Raw genomic sequence first — 23201 nt, forward strand, 5'->3', positions numbered from 1 at the left:
GAGAAGAGGAGAACATTTCGGACATGGGGGATAGCCAATGCAAACACTCAGTTGGGAGATGGAGTGTCATGCTTGAAGAACAAGTAGACCAATATAGCTAGAGGGTAGAGTTTGTAAAGGGGGGAGTAAACAGTAAGAAGACAAGGAAGGTAGGAAGGGACCTGATTGAGAAGGGCTTTAATGCTAACAGAGGACTTTGTATTTGATCCTGAAAGTAATGGAGAGTCATGTGATTTTATTGAATATGTTGAGGAAAAGAGAAACATGGCCAGATTTGTACTTTAGGAGAATCACTTTGGCATGTGGGTGGAAGGATGGATTAGAGTGGGGAGAGACTTGAGGCAAAGAGACTAATTAGAAGACTTCTGCAATGATCTAAGCAAGGGGTAATGAAGGCCTGCATGAGATTGTCCCCCCTGCCCCGACACAGAGACACACACAAGAGTGATGGTTTTGTGAAGGGAGAGATGACATACCAAAGATGTTGTGGAGGAATAAGTGGCAATATTTGTCAATGAATTAGATGGATGAGATGAAAGCATATAAAGAGCTGAAGATGACACTGAGGTTTTGAGCATAGGTGACTGGAGGATCATGGTTCCCTTGACAGTAATCGAAAGTTGGGAAAAGGAGATAGTTTAGGAAAAAGATAATGAGTTATGTTTTGTATATATTAAGTTTGAGATACCTGTAGGATGTTCAGTTCAAGATATCCAAGAGGATAGTCATGATGCAGGACAAGGGTTCAGGAGAAAGATCAGGGCCAGACATATAGATCTGGGAATGATCTGCCTAGAAGTGAAAGTTGAATCCATAGGAGCTGGTAAGATCACCAAGTGAAATAGAATAGAGAAGGGATATTAATTTTGTGTGTGTGTGCCATGGACCCCTTTTGGCAGTTTGACAAAGCCTATAAACTCCTTCTCAGAATAATGTTTTAAATTAATTGAAGAAAATTTCCACTAGAGGTTAGTAAATTATACACATACATATACACACACGTGTGTGTATGTGTGTAGGTATATGTATGTGTCTGTGTGTATGTATGTATTTGCCCCATGAGAATTTGGAGACTCCTTGAAATCTATTCATAGACCTCTAAATTAGGAATCCTTAGTATAAAGAGAAAGAGAAGATGATTGAGGTCAGACCCAGGGGATACCCCCTTTTAGTGACCATAACATAGATGAAGATCCAGCAAAAAAGACTGGGGAGAAAGTCATACAGGTAGGAGGAGAATCAAGAAAGAGCGATATCATGGAAACCTAGGGAAGAAAGTGTATCTGGAAAGAGGTAACTACAATGTCAAAGACTGCAGAGAGGTCATGAAAATGAGGATTTAGAAAAAAACACACATTGGATTTGGCCATTAAGAGATGATTGGTAACCTTGGAGGGAACCCTCCAAGTCAAAGTTGTTGACTTAACGTGGCAGCTGCTGGACATTAGAAACAGGAATAATTCCACTCCTCTGGCATAAATGAGGCTTCAAAAGACAGAAGATTGAGTTGGTCAACGTGATGGCTCTCTACCATGGCCTGTCAATCCCATTCTGCCATTTCCTGAACTCTGTTTGAGAACTCTAATCATCACTGGTTTTTTGCTCAATGCCTTTCGTGAAGCTACTTCTTCTGACAACTCACCTGATACTATCCCTTCTCCTTGTCTCCAGGGCTCTGGCTTTAATCTGCCTTTCCTCAAGTAATTGATCATGGTGCTGTAAAATTCCATATCTGAAAGGAGGATAAATGGAAAACCCATTTCCTTAAGCAGTACATTCCTTCTTTTTTCAAGCACTCCATAAATGGTATAGGACTATTCGGTTTCATATCTGGACAGTATCATGATTGACTCCCATAACGTACATCAGCCTATTTCCTGTGACTCTTTCATCTTCACTGACTTCATACTCAGCACTTCTATGCCAGACTAGATAATCATACATTTAATCCAGTTCAGAGCTCCTTAGGTAGGATATGTCACTTCCCTGTAGGGCATCAAAATGGATGCACAGAAGGTCAACAGGATCCTAGGGGACACTGCCCCGGCATCATTAGGGTAGTGATCTAGTGCTTCTGGGGACATCAGTTATTTTTATTTAACATTCTTCCCTGAGAAACTCAGAAGAATAAGCCATTTCAGTGATTCCAACAATGCACAAGTCTCCACAAATCTTTGACTTTTGAGTCAAAATGTCCCCATCCTTGGCTATATCTCAATCATCAATTGTGGAATTCCACCATTGTGGAAGCAGATACATCTTGTCACCAGGGGAGTGATTCTATGCCATCCAAATAAGTCATTCAGATATTATACTCCTGCATTTATTATCACCACAGGCAGTTAGATGACAATAGTAAGCAGAGTTCCGGGCTTAGAGTCAAGATGTCCAGAGTTCAAATCCAGCTTTAAGAACTTACTAGCTCTATGACCCTGAGCAAGTCACTTCTGTCTGCCTTAGTCTCCTCAACTGTAAATTGGGGATAATAATAGCATTTACTTTCTGGGTTGTAGAGAGAATCAAAGGAGATATTTGTAAAACACTTAGCACACAGTAGGTGCTTAATAAATGCCTGTTTCATTCCTTCCACAAAGTTAACCCTAATTTAACCCACAAATTTAACCAGAGAAGGAAAGAGAACTTTTTCTTATTGTGTCCACCTTCAGGATGTGGCAACAGTATTTTGGGGCCCCATAAAGAGTAACTCCTAGTCTCTAGAACGTTCTAATAAAAATCTCTGCCAAATGAAATATCAGCTGGTCCCTTTTTGTTGTTCAAATCAATCTCTAGATTCACTACAATTGATATAAGGCCCTCCTGAGGGGACTGGAGACTTCTTGTGACCCTGAGAAAGGGAAGATATGTACTCATTTGTGGCCCTCTGGGTGAAATTTGGAACCAGATGATCAAGTCTGAAAGAGACTCCTGAGCCTACTCTTTAGTCCCTGTTAATTCATGGTCACCATGGACTCTCACCAATTTACAGATGTTCCTACCACCCACTTCCCAATTCATAACATGTTTTTGAAAAACATTTTTAGGCTTAGAAGTCAATTTTATCTGTCATCCATCGACTACCAACAGATGGATGGGTAAGAGAAGAGGTCAAATCACAACTTAGAATAATACCTCCACTGTTGCGTAACGTGTCAGCTGGATAAATAAATGAACCACTGAGTTTACCTCTAACAGTCTGGGTCACTCCACTGAACAAAATAACTTTTGTTTTACCTGTCATAGTATTTCTTCATCCTTACTTCATTCAAGAGAGTATAGATCTACCTTTAGAGTAATTAGACAAGAGCTGCATCCAAAGGTCCTCTCAAACATTGGGGAAGCCAGCACTGGCCTTTTGTGCAGTATTTTTGCATTGCCTAGCTATCGAAAATTAGATAGAAAATCATTGGACTTTCCCTATCACTAAAATATCCAGTAGCTACCAGGAAATACCTAGTCTTCAGCTGCCCCCTCCTTTGCTCCTCTAAGCTTGATCATCCATATCTATAAACACTACTTCCCTCTTCTTCTCTCTCCCACCACTCCCTTCCACTGCACTTACCCTTATTCCCTCCACAAAAACAAAACTGACTTAGAAATCCAAAAATTCAGTGTGAACCTGGGCAAGTTACTTAACCTGTAAATGTTCTAGGTAACTAAGACTGTAAATTGCAGAGAAGGTGATGACCTGCATTGGTAGAAGGGGTTTTCTCCTCTGGGAGGTCCCCATACCAATGGAATCATGGTCTCTGTGTGTCCCTGCTCCTATGGGGCCAAATACATTATTTGAAGGTCTATCATCTCAATGATCAGTTTCATGCTAGGTAGGGCAACTAGGTGGTGCCACAGTGCATAGAATGCTAGACCTGGAGTGAGGAAGACTCATCTTCCTGAATTCAAATCCAACCTCAGACACTTACTGGACAAAATTTCAGTGTGACCCTGGGCAAGTCGCTAGACTGCCGATTGCCTCAGTTTCCTCAGCTGTAAAGTAGGAATATTAATGACACTTACCTCCCAGGGTTGTTGTGAGGAATGAAATAATATTTGTAGAAGCCCTTAGCACAGTGCCTGGCACATAGTAGATGCTATATAAATGCTTATGCCCTTCTCTTACCCTATCTAATAAAGATAGGAGAAACTCCTGGGAAGGTCAAATTGATTCCTTATCAAGAGGGATTTAAAAAAAAAAAAGATTAAGCCCATTATAACTAGGTAAGGTACCCTTTGCAGTAAGCTCCAGTTAGAAGATGGAATAAGCTAAGCGGCAATGGGATTGCAGAAATCAAAGCCCATGATTATACTTCAGCTTTTGTTAGAGTCATTCCTTTTCTATGTGGGCGGGCAGAGCCTAAAGTCTTCTGCCTTGGTGTCTGCTGTCTTCATCTATTGTCAGTTTCTAGCCACTCATCTTTGCCCTTACCTTGTCTGAACCCAACCACCTATTGCTTCTCCTGCCTACCCTAATAACATCTGTCCTATCTGTCCTCAGCTGCCAGAAGAAATGAGGAGGGAATTCCCAGATTGCCCAGGAGTGGGAAACCCAATGCCAGGATCCTCCTCTCTTCCTGCGCCCCCCCCCATTTTATGAGGACAGAGGGCATGACAACATGGGACCATGCCAGAGGCAGTTAAAAAAAAATACTCTCTTTTGAAGTGCTTTTAAAAATCTAAACCGGAAAACCTTTTTTTCCTTCCCAATTTAGATTTACTATATGAAAATATTAGACAATCATTCAAGATTTTCTAGAAATATACCTTTAAATCTGCTTCATACTTAAATCTATTCTTAAATGAATCCTTTAGGTTGTGTTTTCCTAATGTGTGTTACTCTACTTGAATCCCTTAAAACAGACTATCTAAAAGGAATAATCTAAATTTATGGAGGTTCTTAACCTAGGGTCTACAGACCTTCAAGGGGACCATGGACAGATTCCAGGGAATCCATGAACTTGAAGTGGAAAAATGTTACATTTTAATTTTCACTAGCCTCTAAGTGAAATTTAGCTTTTCCTTTAATTATTTTAAACAGTCTTTTTAGAAGGGGTCCATAGGCCTCGCCAAAGGGGTCCAACACAAAAAAAATGTTGAGAACCCCTGGTCTAAAATGAAGTTAGACCATAGCAGATTAATTTGAAATTAGGGGAGTTAATAGCAGTCAAAGGGTTACACACAGGGTTTGAAGTAGGTGAAACAAACAAACGAATAAAAAGACCCTGAAATGGTTCATCCTTAACTGATTCTGACCTTGATCTGCCAAGGAAGGTACTCACTATTCCATGGACACTCAAGGGGAAGGCTAAGAAGGCAGGGGTGGTTCTCCAGAGCCTCAGAGGTCAGGACACAAAAACAGATGTTGTCAGAGGAATGTAAACTTCTTGAAAATAGGAATTGTGTCTGCTTTCGTCTTGTGTCCCCAGGGCCCAGGGCTCTGCTTTAGGTTTCATAAATGTGTGTCTTTTAATGGATGAATTGTCACAGGACTGTGATTCCCTCTCACTTCAGACACTTTAATTTACAGAAAGTGAACACCCAAATCCAGATAAAAGGTGGGTGGGGAGTGGAAGAGGGCAGTGAAAATAAAGGTTCTTTGTCAAAATATAATGTCAATTATATAGTGCCAAGGTTAGTTTGGTTGATAATCTCTCTATCAGGGATGGAATCTTTCTTTTTTTCCTAAGAAGAGGTGTTGATTCCAGGAAAACAAATCAAATCATAAGCATAGAACAACTTTATTTCATTCACCCACCTACCCAGGAGTATATGTGATGTGTGAGATATGAATATAATAATAATGACTAATATTTATATGTAGTTCTTACTATGTGCCATGTGCTATGCTAAGCCCTTTACAATTACTGTCTCACTCAATCCTCACAACAACCCTGTTAGGTAGGTGCTATTATTATCCCCATTTTATAGATTAAGAAACTGTGCTTTGCTCTGGGTCACAGCTAATAAATGACTAAGGCTAGATTTGATCTCCACTCTTCCTGAATCCAGGTCCAGTGCTCTCCCTATCCACTGTACTACCTAGCTACATTTCATATTTATGTGTGTATGTATGCATATGTATATATAAAATTACATATCAAAATAATGTATTTCTAAATATATGTAAATATATTTCCAAAATGTCAGAAACATAAATGTGCTTATGAACTTTTAAGATTAAGAATATTGAACCTAAAACTCATTCACTAGATGCAGCATAAGAAAAAAATATTTGAGATCTGTAGCACGAGCAGTTCAAGAGCTAGAGAGGAAAGGTGGGAGATGTCATAAGAGAGAAACAGATACAAGTGAAAGAGACAGAAAGGATGTTAGCACAGAGTTGAGGTGGGGAGGGTTGAGAGTCAGGACACAAGGGAGTGAGCATATCCCCTAGAAGCTCCCTCTTAGCCTTCCCCTTCAGTGGGGCTCCAATAGGGAATGAAGAAGGGTCCCATCCTTTGTAGCATGAAGAGGAGGGCTAATGGAGGGGGAGTGCATAAACAGAGGTCTGTCCAGCCTCCTAAGAGCAAGTTTGCAGCAACATTGTGTTGGTGTATGATTCTTGAGTCTTTTTCCTTGGCTTCTGTATTTATGTGGACCCACCTGAATACTGGCCCTCTAGGAGAAGAAGGCAGAAGAACGTAGGGATGTCTACCTCTCCCTTGGGTGTCATTGTAGAGCCACAGTTGTGTGGTTGTGCCCTTCATGAGCCCACTCATAGGTCAAACCAAAAGATGGAGTTGAGCTAGAATGAGTAATATCTCTGATTCAGTCTTGGAGCTGCATATCTGAATTTGCCAACTGAGTTCATTTTCCTGTCCCTAGAAATAAATGTGGGATGTAACAGAGAAAGAGGAAAACGTAGAGAAGCTATCATACATGGATCTTGATCAGTAGTGGGGCAGGTCAGATGGCTGGGATCTGAAGACCAGGTACCTGTAGGAGGAGAAAAGGCATTCCAGAGATCACAAAAGCAGGCCTTATGATGAAGCTCAGCTAGGCAAACACCCATCATAAGAGTGGGTAGCAGGTGCAGCTAGCTATGTGATAGAGTGGATCTAAGTTCACATCTGGCCCCATACACTCACTGGCTGTGTGACCCTGGACTAGTCCTTCACTCCTGACTGCTCTCCCCACCCTCAAAATGGGTAGCAACAGGTAATAGATAGAGCATTGCTGGTATTAGGGAGGTTTGGCAACAGATCACAGAGACCGTGACCTTCCATAACCTGCTGCCAGTAAATAGACCCATAGATGTGGGGACTGTGGCTCAGAGATATGAAAAGGCTTGATTTAGCTGATGCATAACTCAAGTTGGTATGAGGTAAGAAGCCAAGATGGGAACTCAGCCATAGAGCAGGACAAGACAGTCCTAGTTACTGGAACGGAGTTACAAGATGGATGTGATCATAGAGAAACCTTCAGAAGCAGGGCACAAGATAAGAGTGAGATCAGTATTGCTGGCTGCTAGGTGGTACAGTAGACAGGGTGCCAGGAAGACCTAAGTTCAAACATGGCCTCTGACACTTGTCCTGTCAGGGAAAGGGTAGCATTAACTCACAGACGTTGTATCAGTCCTAAACCTTTTATCACTGGAGGCCTCATCTATAGTGACCTAGTTATCCTGAAGGCCAAAGCAATCTCAAATCTAGAGGTTCATCTTTTACTTTTATCTCCCTGCTCTTTACCATGTGTATTTATGAGAACTTATTAATTGATTCTAATTTCAAGTTAATACCTGTCTTGCAGGGTTGTTTTTGGTTTTTTTGGTTTTTTTTGTTTTGAATTTTTTTCTATTTATTTATTTATTTATTTCACTTTTAACATTCATTTTCACAGAATTTTTGGGCTCCAAATTTTCTCCCCCCTTGTCCCCTCCCCCCATCCCAAAACACCGAGCGTTCTAATTGCCCCCATCTCCACTCTGCTCTCTTCTCCATCATTCCTCTCTGCCCTTGTCTCCATCCTCTCCTCTGTCCTGTTGGGCCAAATAACTTTCTATACCCCTTTACCTGTATTTCTTATTTCCTAGCGGCAAGAACAGTACTTGACAGTTATTCCTAAAACTTTGAGTTGCAACTTCTTTTCCTCCCTCCCTCCCCTCTCCCTCCCTTTGGAAGGCAGGCAATTCAATATCGGCCAAATCTGTGTCGTTTTGCAAATGACTTCCATAATAGTTGTGTTATATAAGACTAACTATATTTCCCTCCATCCTATCCTGCTTCCAATTACTTCTATTCTCTCTTTTGATCCTGTCCCTCCCTGTGAGTGTCAACCTCAAATTGTACCCTCCTCCCCATGCCCTTCCTTCCATCGTCCCCCCCACCCTGTTTATCCCCTTGTCCCCCACCTTCCTGTATTGTAAGATAGGTTTTCATACCAAAATGAGTGTGCATTTTATTCCTTCCTTTAGTGGAATGTGATGAGAGTAAACTTCATGTTTTTCTCTTACCTCCCCTCTTTTTCCCCAAACTAAAAAAAATCTTTGCTTGCCTCTTTTATGAGAGATAATTTGCCCCATTCCATTTCTCCCTTTCTCCTCCCATATATTTCTCTCTCACTGCTTGATTTCATTTTTTTTAAAGATATGATCCCATCCTATTCAATTCACTCTGTGCACTCTGTCTCTATGAGTGTATGCGTGTGCATGTGTGTGTGTGTAATCCCACCAAGTACCCAGATAATGAATAGTTTCAAGAGTTACAAATATTGTCTTTCCATGTAGGGATGTAAACAGTTCAACTTTTATAAGTCCCTTATGACTTCTCTTTGCTGTTTACCTTTTCATGCTTCTCTTCATTCTTGTGTTTGAAAGTCAAATTTTCTTTTCAGCTCTGGTCTTTTCATCAAGAATGTTTGAAAGTCCTCTATTTCATTGAAAGACCAATTTTTCCCCTGAAGTATTATATTCAGTTTTGCTGGGTAGGTGATTCTTGGTTTTAGTCCTAATTCCTTTGACTTCTGGAATATCCTATTCCATGCCCTTCGATCCCTTAATGTAGAAGCTGCTAGATCTTGTGTTATCCTGATTGTATTTCCACAGTACTTGAATTGTTTCTTTCTAGCTGTTTGCAATATTTTCTCCTTGACCTGGGAATTCTGGAATTTGGCCACAATATTCCTAGGAGTTTCTCTTTTTGGATCTTTTTCAGGTGGTGATCGGTGGATTCTTTCAATATTTATTTTGCCTTCTGGTTCTAGAATCTCAGGGCAGTTTTCCTTGATAATTTCATGAAAGATGATGTCTAGGCTCTTTTTTTGATCATGGCTTTCAGGTAGGCCCATAATTTTTAAATTGTCTCTCCTGGATCTATTTTCCAGGTCAGTTGTTTTTCCAATGAGATATTTCACATTATCTTCCATTTTGTCATTCTTTTGGTTTTGTTTTGTGATTTCTTGGTTTCTCATAAAGTCATTAGCCTCCATCTGTTCCATTCTAATTTTGAAAGAACTATTTTCTTCAGTGAGCTTTTGAATCTCCTTTTCCATTTGGCTAATTCTGCTTTTGAAAGCATTCTTCTCCTCATTTGCTTCTTGAACCTCCTTTGCCAGTTGAGTTAGCCTATTTTTCAGGGTGTTATTTTCTTCAGCATTTTTTTGGGTCTCCTTTAGCAGGGTGCTGATTTGTTGTTCATACTTTGCTTGCAAGTCTTTTATTGCTCTTCCCAGTTTTTCCTCCACCTCTCTAACATGATTTTGAAAGTTGTTTGGGCTCTTTATGGCCTTTTCCCAGAACTGATCCCATTGAGTGGGCTGACTTCCGTGTCTTCCCTTGATGGTGAGCACTGCTCTTCCTCATCAGAAGGGAGGGGAGGAGAAACCTGCTCACCAAGAAAGTAACCCTCTATAGTCTTGGTTTTTTTTCCTTTTTCTGGGCATTTTCCCAGCCAGTGACTTGAGCTCTGAATATTCTCCTCACACCCACCTCGCCTCCGGATCCTCCCAGCCCGCTCTTGGGGTCTGAGAATCAAATGCTGCTTCCCAGCCTCAGTGCTTTGGACGGGGGCAGGGCTGCTTTCAGTGTGAGATTAAGTTTAGGTGCTCAGGTGGGGGCAGGGCAGCCTCACAGGCTCAGTTCCCCTCAGGGGGTTTATGCAGAGACCTTCAACAATGGATCCGGGCTCCTGCCTGCTTGGGGAGCCCCAGTCTGCTCCCGCCTCCGCTGTTGCCTCCCGAGGGGGCCTGAGTATGGGGGCACCCCACTCCCCTCTCGACCCACCAAAGAGACCTTCTCACTGACCCCCGTCACCTGTGGGTGGAGGGACCCACGTGGCTGCTGGAGATCCCGTCCCTGAAGTCCGCTCGGTGCCGGGGCCGGGACAGGGCTGGGCTGGGCTCCGCGTCCGTAGCACGACGGACCTTTTGCGAGAGGTTTACAGGTCCCTCTGGAACAGAAATCTTATCCGCTCCACTATTATGTGGCTTCTCCTGCTCCCGAATTTATTGGCGGCTCTTTACTACAGATATTTCATGGGCTGTGGGTTCGGAGCTAGCGTATTTGTGTGTTTCTACTCCACCATCTTGGCTCCACCCCCCTGCAGGGTTGTTTTTGAGGAAAGCACTTTGTAAAACTTAAATTCATCTAAATGTGAGTTGTTACTGTTTTGTTAGTTACAAGGAAGAAAAGACCCTTAGACGAGGGGTTTCACAAGATATTTTTTATCTTGGACCCTTTTGGTGGTCTGGTGAGGCTTATATACATTCTCAGAATAATGTTTTTAAATAATTGAAGAAAATGTCAAATTTCACTCAGAGATTAGTGAAAATAAGGATGTAATCCCCATCCTACTTCCCAATCCAAGGTCACAGATTCTCTAAAATCTAACCATAGACTTCCAGGTTAAGAACTCTTTTCTAGAGACTCTCTCCTTTCTAGATTTCTATAATACACTTATCTCTCTTTTCTGACCACTGTTTAAGTCTCATTCATTTGTTCTTTATCCAGATCGTGAATCCTAAGTATGAGGGTCCCTCAATACCCTATTCTGGGCCTTCTTCCCTTTTCTCTCTATAATATCTTACCTGATGATCTCATCAGCTCCCATGGGTTGAGTAAAAACATTCCAAGAACCCCTGCTTTAAACTGTTTGCTTTGGGGGAGTGTAGATAGGATAATGTAATTATCCCAGGGGATGGCAAAAACTTACTGAATAGTTTTTCTTTGTTAACTCTAAAGTCAACATTTTGAGATTATCTCAAAGCCTAGTTTTAGGGAGTTGTACATCCATTTTTTAAGTATGGGATAATCCTACAGCTCTGAGCAAAACCCTCCTAATAGATGTTTTGTTCTGCCACATGCCTGAGCTGATTCTAAGCTTCCTCCCCAACTTCACCTCCTGACTTCCCTGGCTCCCTTTAAGTCCTAACTAAAGGTTCCATCTTTTCCATAGAGCCTTTCCCACCTCTTATTAACTCCAATGCCTTCCCTCTGTTAATTATTTCCAATTTATCTTGTATATAGCTTGCTTTGTACGTATTTGTTTGCCTGTACTCTCTCTCTTCAGACTGTAAGCTCTTTGAGAGCAACGCCTGTCTTTTACCTCTTCTTGGATCCCCAGTGTTTATTTAGAACAGTGCCTAGCACACAGTAGGTGCTTAATAAATGTTGATTGATTGATTGATTGACTGCAGACCGTAACACAGCAGAGCCTTCTCTTACCTTCCATTTTTTTGTTTCCTATTCTTCCAAAGAGTTGCTTGAAGATGAATCCAGAGGATAGATTAACTTGTGCACAGCTCTTAGAGAGCCCTTATTTTGAATCTTTTCAAGAAAGTCAAGTTAAAAGAAAAACACGTAATGAAGGAAAGAACAGAAGGCGGCCACAGGTATCTACCCAGTGTTTTAAAGATAAAACACTAGCTAATCTCTGAGCATCCGTTTCTCCTTCACTTCAGAGCATCACAAGGTCAGGACATTTTTCTTTACATAATTTTAATGGGGATTACTCAGCTCAGTAAGATGGTGGATAAAGGAGTGCTAGCCCAGTTGAGAAAAATGTTGCCAGAAGGATGCTTACTTATCTACTTCCTAATGTTGAGGGTATGAAAGGCACCTGAAGAACTCACTCGTCAAAGGCAAAACATGCAAATTCCAGTTCAAAACACTTATGTTTAACATAAGGGTTTATTATATGTATTAAGATACTGCACAAGTCAGATCATGTCTACAAAGCTCCTCCATACAGCAACAGCCTGAATAGGGTTAGGTTCAAACTTAAGACTAACATAAAGGGATGCCACTGTACCAGCATTGCCCCAGGATAGGGCAAGGAGGAACTTCGCTCTTCCTTCCTTTTAGAAATGGCTGGCCCAGAATGCTGGCTTCCTCTAGCTGTTCTGTAAAGCCAAGGTCAAGTTCTAGCTGTTTACAAACATGCAAAGTCATAGACATCTTGTAACCTAAAGCTGTAGTGTCGATAACACTAAGCTAGCATTTTATGGGGTTTTAAAGTTTGCAAAGCTCTTTCCATATATTAAAGCATTTGATCCTCACAACAACCCTGTGAGGTAAATGCTATTATTATGTCCATTATGCAGAGGAAACTGAGGCACCAAGCAGCTAAATGATTTACCAAGGTAACATGGCTAGTAAGGTTCCAAGACAGGAGCTGCACTCAGGTCTTCCTCTCTTCTACCTGCTGTGCCACCCTAACTGTGTCCTTGCCAGGTCTAAATCTATGAACTCATGATTCTATTACACAACAAGAAAAACTTGTGAATATTATGAAAAATGTTAGTCTTTTCAGTTCTTATATGATGTTTTAAATTTGCTGAAGAGAATTGAGGTCATCCAAATACTCACTACATGGAGGACTGATAATCCAGCTGGCATTTCCTTGACCTCCAGTGTATTGTCTGGAATTTGATGCCTTCACTTCTCATTCACATGAGCACTATAATAAAAGGAGGAGAGGAAGGGGGCAGATAAATCAGTCTGACCCCTTGAGAGTAGCTCTAGTAAAAGTGCAGATTAATGAGGAAAATGACAATTTCACATTATCTGTGGATTGTGACTGTCCATTTCTCTTAGTCACTTCTGGATAGGTAGAAATAAGCTCTTTACCCTTCTCTGTAAAACTGCATTACTGGTTTCTACTGTGTATTACTCAGTGCCTCTAAGTCACATAACAAAAAGTGGATGCCCATTTAAAGTCACCTGGAGCATTATACATAGGCTATTTGGGTTTTTACATGTTGAGTTCACAGATACAACTGAACTCAGATTCTAGATCTGTAATTAATAATCATAGGTATGTCTTAGCTAATAATTCACATGTATGCATATTTGAATGTAGATATATGATGTATATATAATTATATATAAAATATGTGAGTTACGTATGTGAATATATTTTCTGTTGAGTATATGTGAATATAGTGAATATATATTAGGTATGGGAATTATTAGCAAAGACACTTAGAACTTTATATATGTGTGGATATATATAGGTATAGATATAATATTTATTTACATTTGTATAATATATTATATATGTAGGTCTATTTGGAGAGGCCATTTGGTATAGTGGATAAACAAAGCAGCCTTGGAATTAGAAAGACTTGGGTTTATGTCTTGCACACTAGCTGTGTGATCATGGGCAAGTCACGCAACATCTCAGGGTCTTAGGATACTTTCTTGAAACAGCACATTACAGAGTTGTTTGTATAGGGGGAAGAAGTCTTTATACCTGGAGTTCCCTATACCACTGAAAGTGTAGGTCAAGACCAAAGATGCTAGATTTAGAGTCAGGGATAGATAGACAGACGGACAGACACAGATGGATGGATGGATAGATAGATAGATAGATAGATAGATAGATAGATAGATAGATAGATAGATAGAAAATACATTCATACATATATACATATGTAGATACATGGATAGGTGACAGCTCATAAATAGCAGATAGCTGATAGAGGCAGACTGATAGCTGACAGCTGATAAGTAGCTGATAGAGACGGATCAATAGGTAGATTGAAAGATAAATGGGAGATAGACAGCTGATAAATGTCAGATAGAGATAGATAGCTAGACAGTCAGACAGAAAGAGAGAGAGAGATTTATAGTACTTTATGAATGCAAGGCCAAAGATTTCATTTAAAACAACTATGCTTGAAGTTGAGAATTTAAGGAAAGGTCCTTTGATGATCCTGTCAATAATGTAAGAGCTAGCAAAAGAGCCAACATTTATACGGTGCCTTAAGGTTTGCAAAGCACCTAGTGCACCTATATCTTGTTTTATCCTCACAACAACTCTAGGAAGTAGGTATTACTAATGTCCCCATTTTATACATGTGGAAGCCAAGGGCTAAGAAGGGGAAAGTGACTTGCTCAGGATGGCACAGTTAGTAAATATCTTAGGCCAAACTGGAACTTAGGATTTTCTGACTCCAGGTTCAACGCTCTATCCACTACACCACCTAACTGTCTCTATGAAGTATAAATACCTACATTTCCAAAGAAGTAAAAAGTAAATAGGTAAAAATAATTTCTTTTTTAAATGTGTCAGATAGTTTATTATTTCACTTCTGCAAATATTTACTGAATATTTCCTATGTGCAGAGCCTTGCACTAGGTGCAAAGGGAGACCAAAAAAATAGTTAAGACATGGTCCTTGTCCTCAGGGAAATTACAGTCTTTCATAGGAAATAGGTACAAAGGTGGGAAGGAGGTTTCAGTAGGTTGAGAAGAGAACATTTTTAAGTGTAAAACTACTATGAACAAAAACACAGAGAAAACCTGAGACGTTCTGAGGATGGTTGGATATTCTGAAATATGCATATTAGGATAGGTCCCAATACATACACGCAAACTCTGAACTGAGTAAAAGATCCAAACAGTCTAAGTTATCAAACTTAGTCCAAGTTATCAAAGGTATCAAACTTTAGCATTGACTTGGCTTCATTCTGAGCTTCAGGTCTTTTAACATTATCTCCTCTATTTCCTGTATTTTTTGTCTTGTTCTGCTATTAGAATCAGCTGTTGCCTCTCATACCGGGAAGCCAGAACACCCCCACACCTGATGGAAGAAGACAGGTCCTCCAATTAAAATTTGATCATCTTCCAAACATTTAGGAAAACTTTCAAGTGGAAAAGCAATTTAACATGTACAAAATTCTCTATGCTTTAAAGAGGAATTCTCAGTGTTTCAAATGCAAATAAGCCACGTGAAAATTAAGATGCCTTCTGGGCTTACTCTGATCAATGTTGATTCCTTTCCATTTTTTTCTTCAATGCCAACTTTTATCTTTTCTTTATATAATAAAACCTGGTGCTTCAGTCCCAAAGGGATCACTTGCAGAAAGCATCAGAGCAGGCCCTGTCATAGCAATTTATATTGAGAATGTGTGTGTGTGTGGGGGGGGCTCCTTTGATTTATGAAAAAGATTTATGAATATTATCTCCTTACAGCTAGCCACATAATGTCTTTAAAATATGCTAAATAGTCTACCTAGCTCTTCCTTCATCAAAGGGTCACATTAGTTTTTACATTTTATTGATGCTTTTTTTTACAACTTTCTCACTTCCCAGTGCCCCCTCCTCACTACCCTACCTTATAAGTACAACAGCAATCACTTAAGTAAAATTACACAGGGGGAGTCTTCAACCTTTTTTTTTTTTTTTTTTGGAATGGACCCTGTTGTCAGTCTGGTGAAAACTATAGACCCCATCTCAGAATAATGATTTCAAATGCATAAAATACATAAGAAAATGCAAAGGAAATAAATTATACTGAAATAGTTATTAAAAAAATTTGTTTTAATCCAAGTCCCCAGGTTAAGGACCTTGCTATACAGCAACCACAACTGTATGATTATTTAATAGTTCATATCCCTAATGCATCACCTCTCTCCCGAGAAGAACAAGGGATGCTCCCCAAATCTGTCCTCTGGACCAGATATTGATCATTGCATTTGAGCAGAATTCTGTGGTTTAACATTGCTTGCATTTGCTTCATTTTTGTCATCGTGTACATTGTTTTCCTAGTTCTTATTTCTTAGCTCTGCATGAATTTTTTATACAAACCTGCCCATATCTCTACGAATTCCTCATATTTGTTATTCCTTGTAGAACACCGATATTCCATGATATTAATATATTAAAGCTTGTTCTGTCATTTTCCAATTGATAGATACTTTCCAACATTGGGATATATGCCCAATAATATAATCTTTGCTGGGTTAAAAGGTATGAATAGGTCAGTAACTGTTCTTGAATAATTCCAAGTTGTTTCCCAGAATGGTTAGACCAATGTAGTGAGTATGAGGTAATACTTCAGAGGTGTTTTCATTTGCATTTCCCTTATTGGTAGTAATTTGGAACATGTTTTCACATGACTGTTGACGGTCTGCATTTCTTCATTTGAAAACTATTGGGAAATAGATATTAGTCATATATATACATATATATATAAATTTTCTACAGATTTTGAATGTCAGACCTGTATCAGAATTGCTGATGCAAAGATTTTTAATTCCTTCTATGTGGATTCTCATCTTATTCTAGATGCATTGATTCTGTTCATGTAGAAGCTTTTTAATTTTATATCATAGAAATTGTCTCTTTGTATAATTGCTTCTATCCCTTGTCTGATTATAAAATCTCCCCCAGTTGTGAAATATATAACCTTCCATTCTCTATTTTTTAAAATGATGTGACATTTTATTTGAGTATTTAGGTGACCACTTATATTTAGATCACTTATCTATTTGGAATGTATCGTAGTTTACATATAAATTTCTAGTCTAAACTGCTTAACAGTTTTCCCAGCAATTTTTGGAAAGTAGGGAGTCTTTCCTCCAGGACTTGGGCTTTTGGGCTTAATGGTAATAAAAATAACAATTATAATGGCTGGCATCATATGGCTCTATGCTAAGTGCTTTACAAATATTATCTCCTTTAATCCTCACAAAAGCCCTTAAAGGCAGGTGCTATCACCATCCTGATTTTGTAGGTGAAAAACTGAGACAATCAGAGGTGAAGTGACTTGCTCAGGATCACACAACGAATAAATGTCTGAGGCTAGATTTGAACTCACATCTTGTTGACCTGATGTCCATCACTTTATGCCATTTAGCTGTCTAGTGTTTATTGCATATTGAGCTTCTGTGTTCATTTACTCTAAGCTTTTGCTTATTTAGCCTGCTACACTGATCTACTTTTCTGTTGTTTAACTATTACAAAGTAGTTTTGATGATTATTGCCTTGTGATATAATTTCCCCTCTGGCCATGCCAGACCCCTTCATTCCTATTCTCCTATGCTCTATCCACATTTACCTTTACATTCTTGACCAAATGTATTTCATTATTTTGTCTAACTCCATAAAATAGCCCCTTGGTAATGTGATTGGTGTAGAACTGTTTTGTATACCTATCATTTCACTGATGTAGGGAGCTTCAAATGAGCAACTTCTAGCAATGCAGATTGGGAACTTTTCAGAAATTTTGAATCTTAGAGTATTGCTTGAGATGCTAAAAGGTTAAACTGTTTGCCCAGACTCCCACAGCCAGAATGTAGGGGAAGCAGAAATTGAGCCCTAGGACTTCCTATTTCACTGTCCATGATATCATGCTACCTCTCATGGAGCTAAATATGGAAATTAATTTAGGTAATATCATGAATCTAATTATATTAGCTTGTCCCAGACATGAAAAAAACCCCAACATCAAACAGCTCTTGAATTATTCATCTTCCTTTCTCCCTGTTGACTTGATCTGATGACTCTACAACGTTAATAACATTGGGTTTTTTCTCCATTTTGGTTGTTTTTTCCCTCTCTGCTCCAATTTCTAACCAAATATCTTGACTAATGTTTTATGCTGGAGCATCATGAAATTGGAAGAAAATCCTAGGAAGTTATCTAGGTTTTCCCACCAAATTATACCCATACCATCCCACAGAGGTATCTATACCAGAAGAGTCAACAACAATCGTTAACAAATTCTGACATTCTGAGATTCTCTTGCTCCCATTTAAGGCCATTTTTGCATTTTGTCCTCCAAAGAGAGCAAATATGTCTAATCATTATCTCTGGATAGCTTGACCCATGACAATAATGGTGACCTATGATATGGAGTTACCTTTGTCTCTTCTAGATAAGTAATCTCAATCCCTTTAGCCTTTCATCATAGGTTATGGTTCCAAAATACTTAATTATCTTCATTCTTCTAAACTCTCTCCAGTCCTCCCCACACCCTTTTATAGATAGATTATTTTAGAATAAAGTTTCTTTCTTACGAGCTTCATTTTCTGACTTTCACTGGGAAAAAAACAAATTCAGTGGCAAATTAAACCATTTTTCTGCAGCTGTCTTACCCTGGCCATTTGTGAGAGATTTTCGGAGTTACCCTCAACCACGTTGGGTGGAACTGGACCTGGAGTCAGGGAGATGAGCTCAAATCTAATCTCAGATCCTTACTAGCTGTGTGACCTTGCATAGGTGACTTAACTGCTGCCTGCCTTAGTTTCCTCATGTGTAAATGATGATAATAACCCCTCCCTCCTAGGATTATTGTGAAGATAAAATGAGAGGTTTATAAAGTGCTTTACACACTATAAGTACTATCTGAATGCCAGCTGTTATTGTTATTAATGTTGAAGCATCATTTTATGGGCCCTTTTTCTTAAATTCCTAAGTATTGATACAAAACCTTTGAAAATACTCTTTTGCTGATAATGCAAAGCATTACAATCATGTAATACAACAGCAATTATCTCTCACTAGCAACAACTAAAGCTCATACAATTATATTCCCAGCAGTAATTGAAAGCACTTATTTAATTAACTCCTTACTGCTGTGAGATCTGGCATATTACCTGAATATTCATGCATTTTTCAGACAAATACTATCCCAGCAAATCCTAGCATCTGGGATCCAGGAGTTAAGTTTAAATCATTGGTAAAGAAACACCATAATACTCCAGACATTTCCCTGGAGGACTATTGCAAAATTCTGGGAACACACTCAGGAAGAAAAATGCAGTAGATGTCCGAGCATGGTACTCCATAGAATCTCTTTCAGTTTTCTGAGAGTGTTCATGAGACAGCTGATGGCACAGTGGATACAGGGCTAGGCCTGGAGTCAGGAAGACGTGAATTCAAATCCAACCTCAGACACTTTCTAGCTGTGTGACCCTGAGAAAGTCACTTAAGCTCTGTTTGCCTCAGTTTCTTCAATTGCAAAATAGGGATGATAATAATAGCACCACCCTTTCAGGGGTGTTTTGAGGATCAAATGAGATAGTGTTTGTAAAAGTGCTTAGCACACTGACTGGAACATAGTAAGTGCTACATAAAAATTGACTATTATTAATATTGTTATTAATTAGCCTGGGTTATGTGAGTAGAGAAAAGAAAAGACATGCAAGAGATGTTGTGGAGGTAAAATTAATGAGACTTTTGAAAAATTTAATAAGACTTGGCTTAGATATAGGGCATGAAGGCGAATGAAGAGTTGACTTGAGGATGACTTCCAGATGGCAAAAGAATTATGAAGATCAAATGAGAACATATTTTCTAAAAGCCTGTTAGCATGTGGCTGGCATATAGTAGGAGCTCTCTACCTGCTTACCTTTCTCCTCCTTCCTTCATTTGATAAGAAATTACAACCCTGGATGGATAGTTCTTTGTTCATTTCAAGGATGTCACCAAGGAGTCATTTGGGCCTCTGTACTTTCCAAATTCTATATTGATGCAAACAAGCTACGAGGGTCTCTTTTAAAGGATGGGAAATCTGGGACATGAGAAAATGATGTAGCTATTTTCAGATTCAAGTATGTCCTACAGTTTGAATATAAAGATACCATATGTTAACGGAAGGAGAAAAATTATAGATGAGGAGACAACTTTGGATTCGGTAGTTTTTTTCATTGAAATCATCTCATCACCAAACCCTTGAAGTTGACCTTGGCCAATGATACACAATGAAAGACGACCTATAAATAGTCAGTCTATTAAAAGCCCACATTCATTTTAGCTTCTAATCAGTCATAAGGCAACAAAGAATGTGACTGAAGTTATCAGGCCTGGATTTCCCACTTCTGCCCTGATTTCTAGCACATTCTCAATGAGTACTCCAAGCTAGCATTTGTCTTTTTTTCGGTTTTTGCTCTTAACAGTCTTAAAGCCAGCTAAGTGTCTCTAGGGGAGGTGAGAAGAGAAAAACACTTAATGCTTTGAAAAACTCTGCCTCACTCAGCTCTGCTGAAGGAAAGAAACCTTCTTTTGACAGAGGCTTGGGGGGAGGGGGCAGCTGGAGGGTAGGAATCTATGTTGTTGTTTTCTTCTGTTTATTCTTTATGAGAAAGCAGGGTCCCAGGATAACGGTGCCAAGGGCCTGACTGTTTTATAGATCCTGATGTTTCCAGGGCAATTGTCCCATATTTCTCTGCCTTGGCTTGCGTTGGAACCCTTCGATTCTTAGGCAAGTTGGAGGCCAGATGTAGTGGTCATTTTGGTATCGAGCTTAGCTTTGAGTATATTACAGCAAGTGTTCTTAACATTTTTGTGTTGTAGCCCCTTTGGAAGTCTGGTGAAACTTAGACCTCTTCTCAGAATGTTTTAAGTGCATCAAGTAAAACATCTAGAATTACCAAGGAAACCAATTATGTTGAAATACAGTGATATGTAGATATAGATATACATATATATGTATGTATATGTAGAGACACACACTTATATTTATATATAGAAGGACTCCAGGTCCATGCCAAGGTTTATGCAAAATCTCTCTCCTAAAAATATTTCATTATTAGTATTCTCTCCTCCCACCACCATCCCCTACATACATTCTCACATAAGTTTGTTAGCTTAAAAACACTTATAATTTCCATTTACCTGTAACTTTACCTAGCTTAAACCATCCAATCTTAATGCCATCGACCTTATTTATGTGGCTCCTTCAGAGTGCTATCCAAATCCTGCATTGTCATGGTGAGACACCTCACCTAAATACCAGTCTGGGTTTAGCCACAACCATGACCTTTATGTGACCTAATTTCCTCAATCTTTCCATACATGTGCCCCTGAGCTTCTTGGGAAAATCATGCGTTTTGCAAAGCCCTTTGCAGATCATTAAAAAATGTAGATTTTTCCTTTTTCTTGCAGCTCTTGACCCTTTTTCCTTGAGGAAGGAAATGCATCGTGGAAAATGGCCTGGCATTTTACAGGCCTGACAAGGCTCTTTGCTTAGACTCTAGCTTCAGGTTCCCCTTAAATCCTGGTTTTTTCTAACCACAAAGCCTTACTGGGGAGCACCCTCTGAGCACTGATGGACTAGCTAGAGTCATGGAAAAGGTGGATTTAGAATCCTTTCTTTGGATTAGGAAGAAATTGATCAAAGAGGAGAAAACTTACAGGAAGGGAATGAAGAGTTTTTCCATCTCTAAAATTGCTGTTCCATCCAGCTGTCTTTTTATCCATCCTGACTGATGGATCGACTGATTTGTAAAATACAGGAATTGTCAGAGAATCATAAAGTTATTTGGGAATTCTAATTCCCAAATTAGATTAGCACTGTGCACTTTTGCCCCCAACTCCTGAATTTGTTAAAATTCCAAACAAGAAGTGAAGCTTCCTTTGGTCTCATAATTGCCAGTAATTTCCAACCCTAATGGCTCACAAAATTTACAAAAGTGATTATATTTCAATTTACTTATTTTAAAATAAAAATAATATGCCTTTTTGGCTGTTGTATGTGTGTGGTGATCAAATACTACAGGATACAGAAACTGCAAAAAGCTTGGGTTTCCCTAAGGCATTAGCTTAATAGCACATTTTTAGACGATTAAATTATACATTTGAAGTAAAAGATAAAATTCTCTAAGTAATTTAAAGCAAATACACAGGTGTAGATTTTTTCCATTAAAAATATTAAGCAATTAAAAAAGAAGGCATTCCATAAAGTGTTTTGACCTCTCTCTATATCTGCTGAGGCAACAATAAACTTTGATTCACTATTTTAAAACTGAGTTGAAAATACTTGCTTCTTCATGCTTTGGAAGACGAAATAAAATATAGTGCCTCAAAAGCATTATTATAACAACTTGAGTCTTATTCTTAACAAGAGCATGAAGGTATATGATGTGAAATGCAAAGACCCCTAGAGTAGGTATTAGAATTTCTGGGGTCTAGACTTAATTCTGATATTGACTTGCATGTGACCATAACCTCTCTCGTCTTGTTTTCTCACCTGCAGAATAAGAGTTTGCGTAAGATGACATCTAAAGTCCCTTCTAGCTCTAACATTCTCTGACTTTGTATGGCAGCTAGAGTTTGTTCCTAAGTGATATTTCCAAATAAAAGGGTCTCTGGAGATTATTTTTTTTCATGAAAAATGCCAAGGTCAGACCTTTTTTGTATGATCAAAATATGGGACATTTGTTGATGATGTACTTTGTACGTTTGACTAACACTACATAACTCTTGAAATTTGATAGTTTTCTTCTAATATGGACTCATGGAAGCTGAGACAAAAACACCTCCTTTCTTGCTACTTATGCTCACAGATATTTTTTCAGTCATTTCTTAGCTTGCTTTTTATAGACCATCATGTCTAGAACACACTAAAGTTATAAAGTATGGCCTAAAAGCTCTATGATAATAACCTAGGTCAGTTATTTACATTGTGATAAAATGGGGGAAAGAATTATGTTTCTCATTCTTTGATGTTTTCATCTTAAGACCACAGGGAACTCATGTGATCATTTTGTGTATTAAAGTGAAATGTATGTTTTGAAACATTAGGTTATTGTATGGCTAAAGACTAAAATAATGTCTGCAACGTGGAAGAGCAATGAATACATTCAATACTTTCGTTAAATTCATTAATGCTTTCAGTAAATGGAAATCTGCTCGAATTCCAAAATATACCCAAATTTCATTTATTTTGCATTTCAGTAAATGAGACTGAGCCTGGACTCAGTCAACAATTTAAATTTGGACACCTGTAATAAAGTCATAGGTTCTTACTTAAGCTAAAAGATAATTATTCTGCATTAAAGAACTCATAATATATACATTTTCAGGTACTTGTTCTGCTAAAGATTTTGTGTTTACTTGTGACACTAGAATGTCTATAGGTAAGTTTTATATCGCATTTAATTATGACTAGGAAGTAAGAATATTTCAGGCTATGTACTAATTATGCTGTGCATTTATGATACTAGTATATCTACATATGGGTTTTATGTTACGTGTAACTATGTCT

The 23201-nt window shown here is 38.9% G+C and overlaps 1 protein-coding gene across 6 annotated transcripts in view; it reads left to right on the plus strand.

Moving 5' to 3' along the window:
• CDKL4 (cyclin dependent kinase like 4) overlaps positions 1-22818 on the plus strand; it is a 65725-nt gene extending 42907 nt beyond the window's left edge. For 5 of the 6 annotated variants that reach the window (XM_072635816.1, XM_072635810.1, XM_072635812.1 and 2 more), the window contains 2 exons: positions 11683-11817; positions 14966-22818. In XM_072635816.1, coding sequence (XP_072491917.1) covers positions 11683-11817; positions 14966-15067 — 237 coding nt within the window. In that variant the 3' untranslated portion in view covers positions 15068-22818. Of the gene's footprint in view, positions 1-11682; positions 11898-14965 lie in introns of all 6 variants that reach the window. The other variant, XM_072635811.1, reaches the window with a different exon arrangement.
• Positions 22819-23201: the final 383 nt, after the last annotated feature.

The sequence above is a fragment of the Notamacropus eugenii genome, chromosome 1 (genome assembly GCF_028372415.1).
Source record: "Notamacropus eugenii isolate mMacEug1 chromosome 1, mMacEug1.pri_v2, whole genome shotgun sequence".
NCBI classification, from domain to species: domain Eukaryota; kingdom Metazoa; phylum Chordata; class Mammalia; order Diprotodontia; family Macropodidae; genus Notamacropus; species Notamacropus eugenii.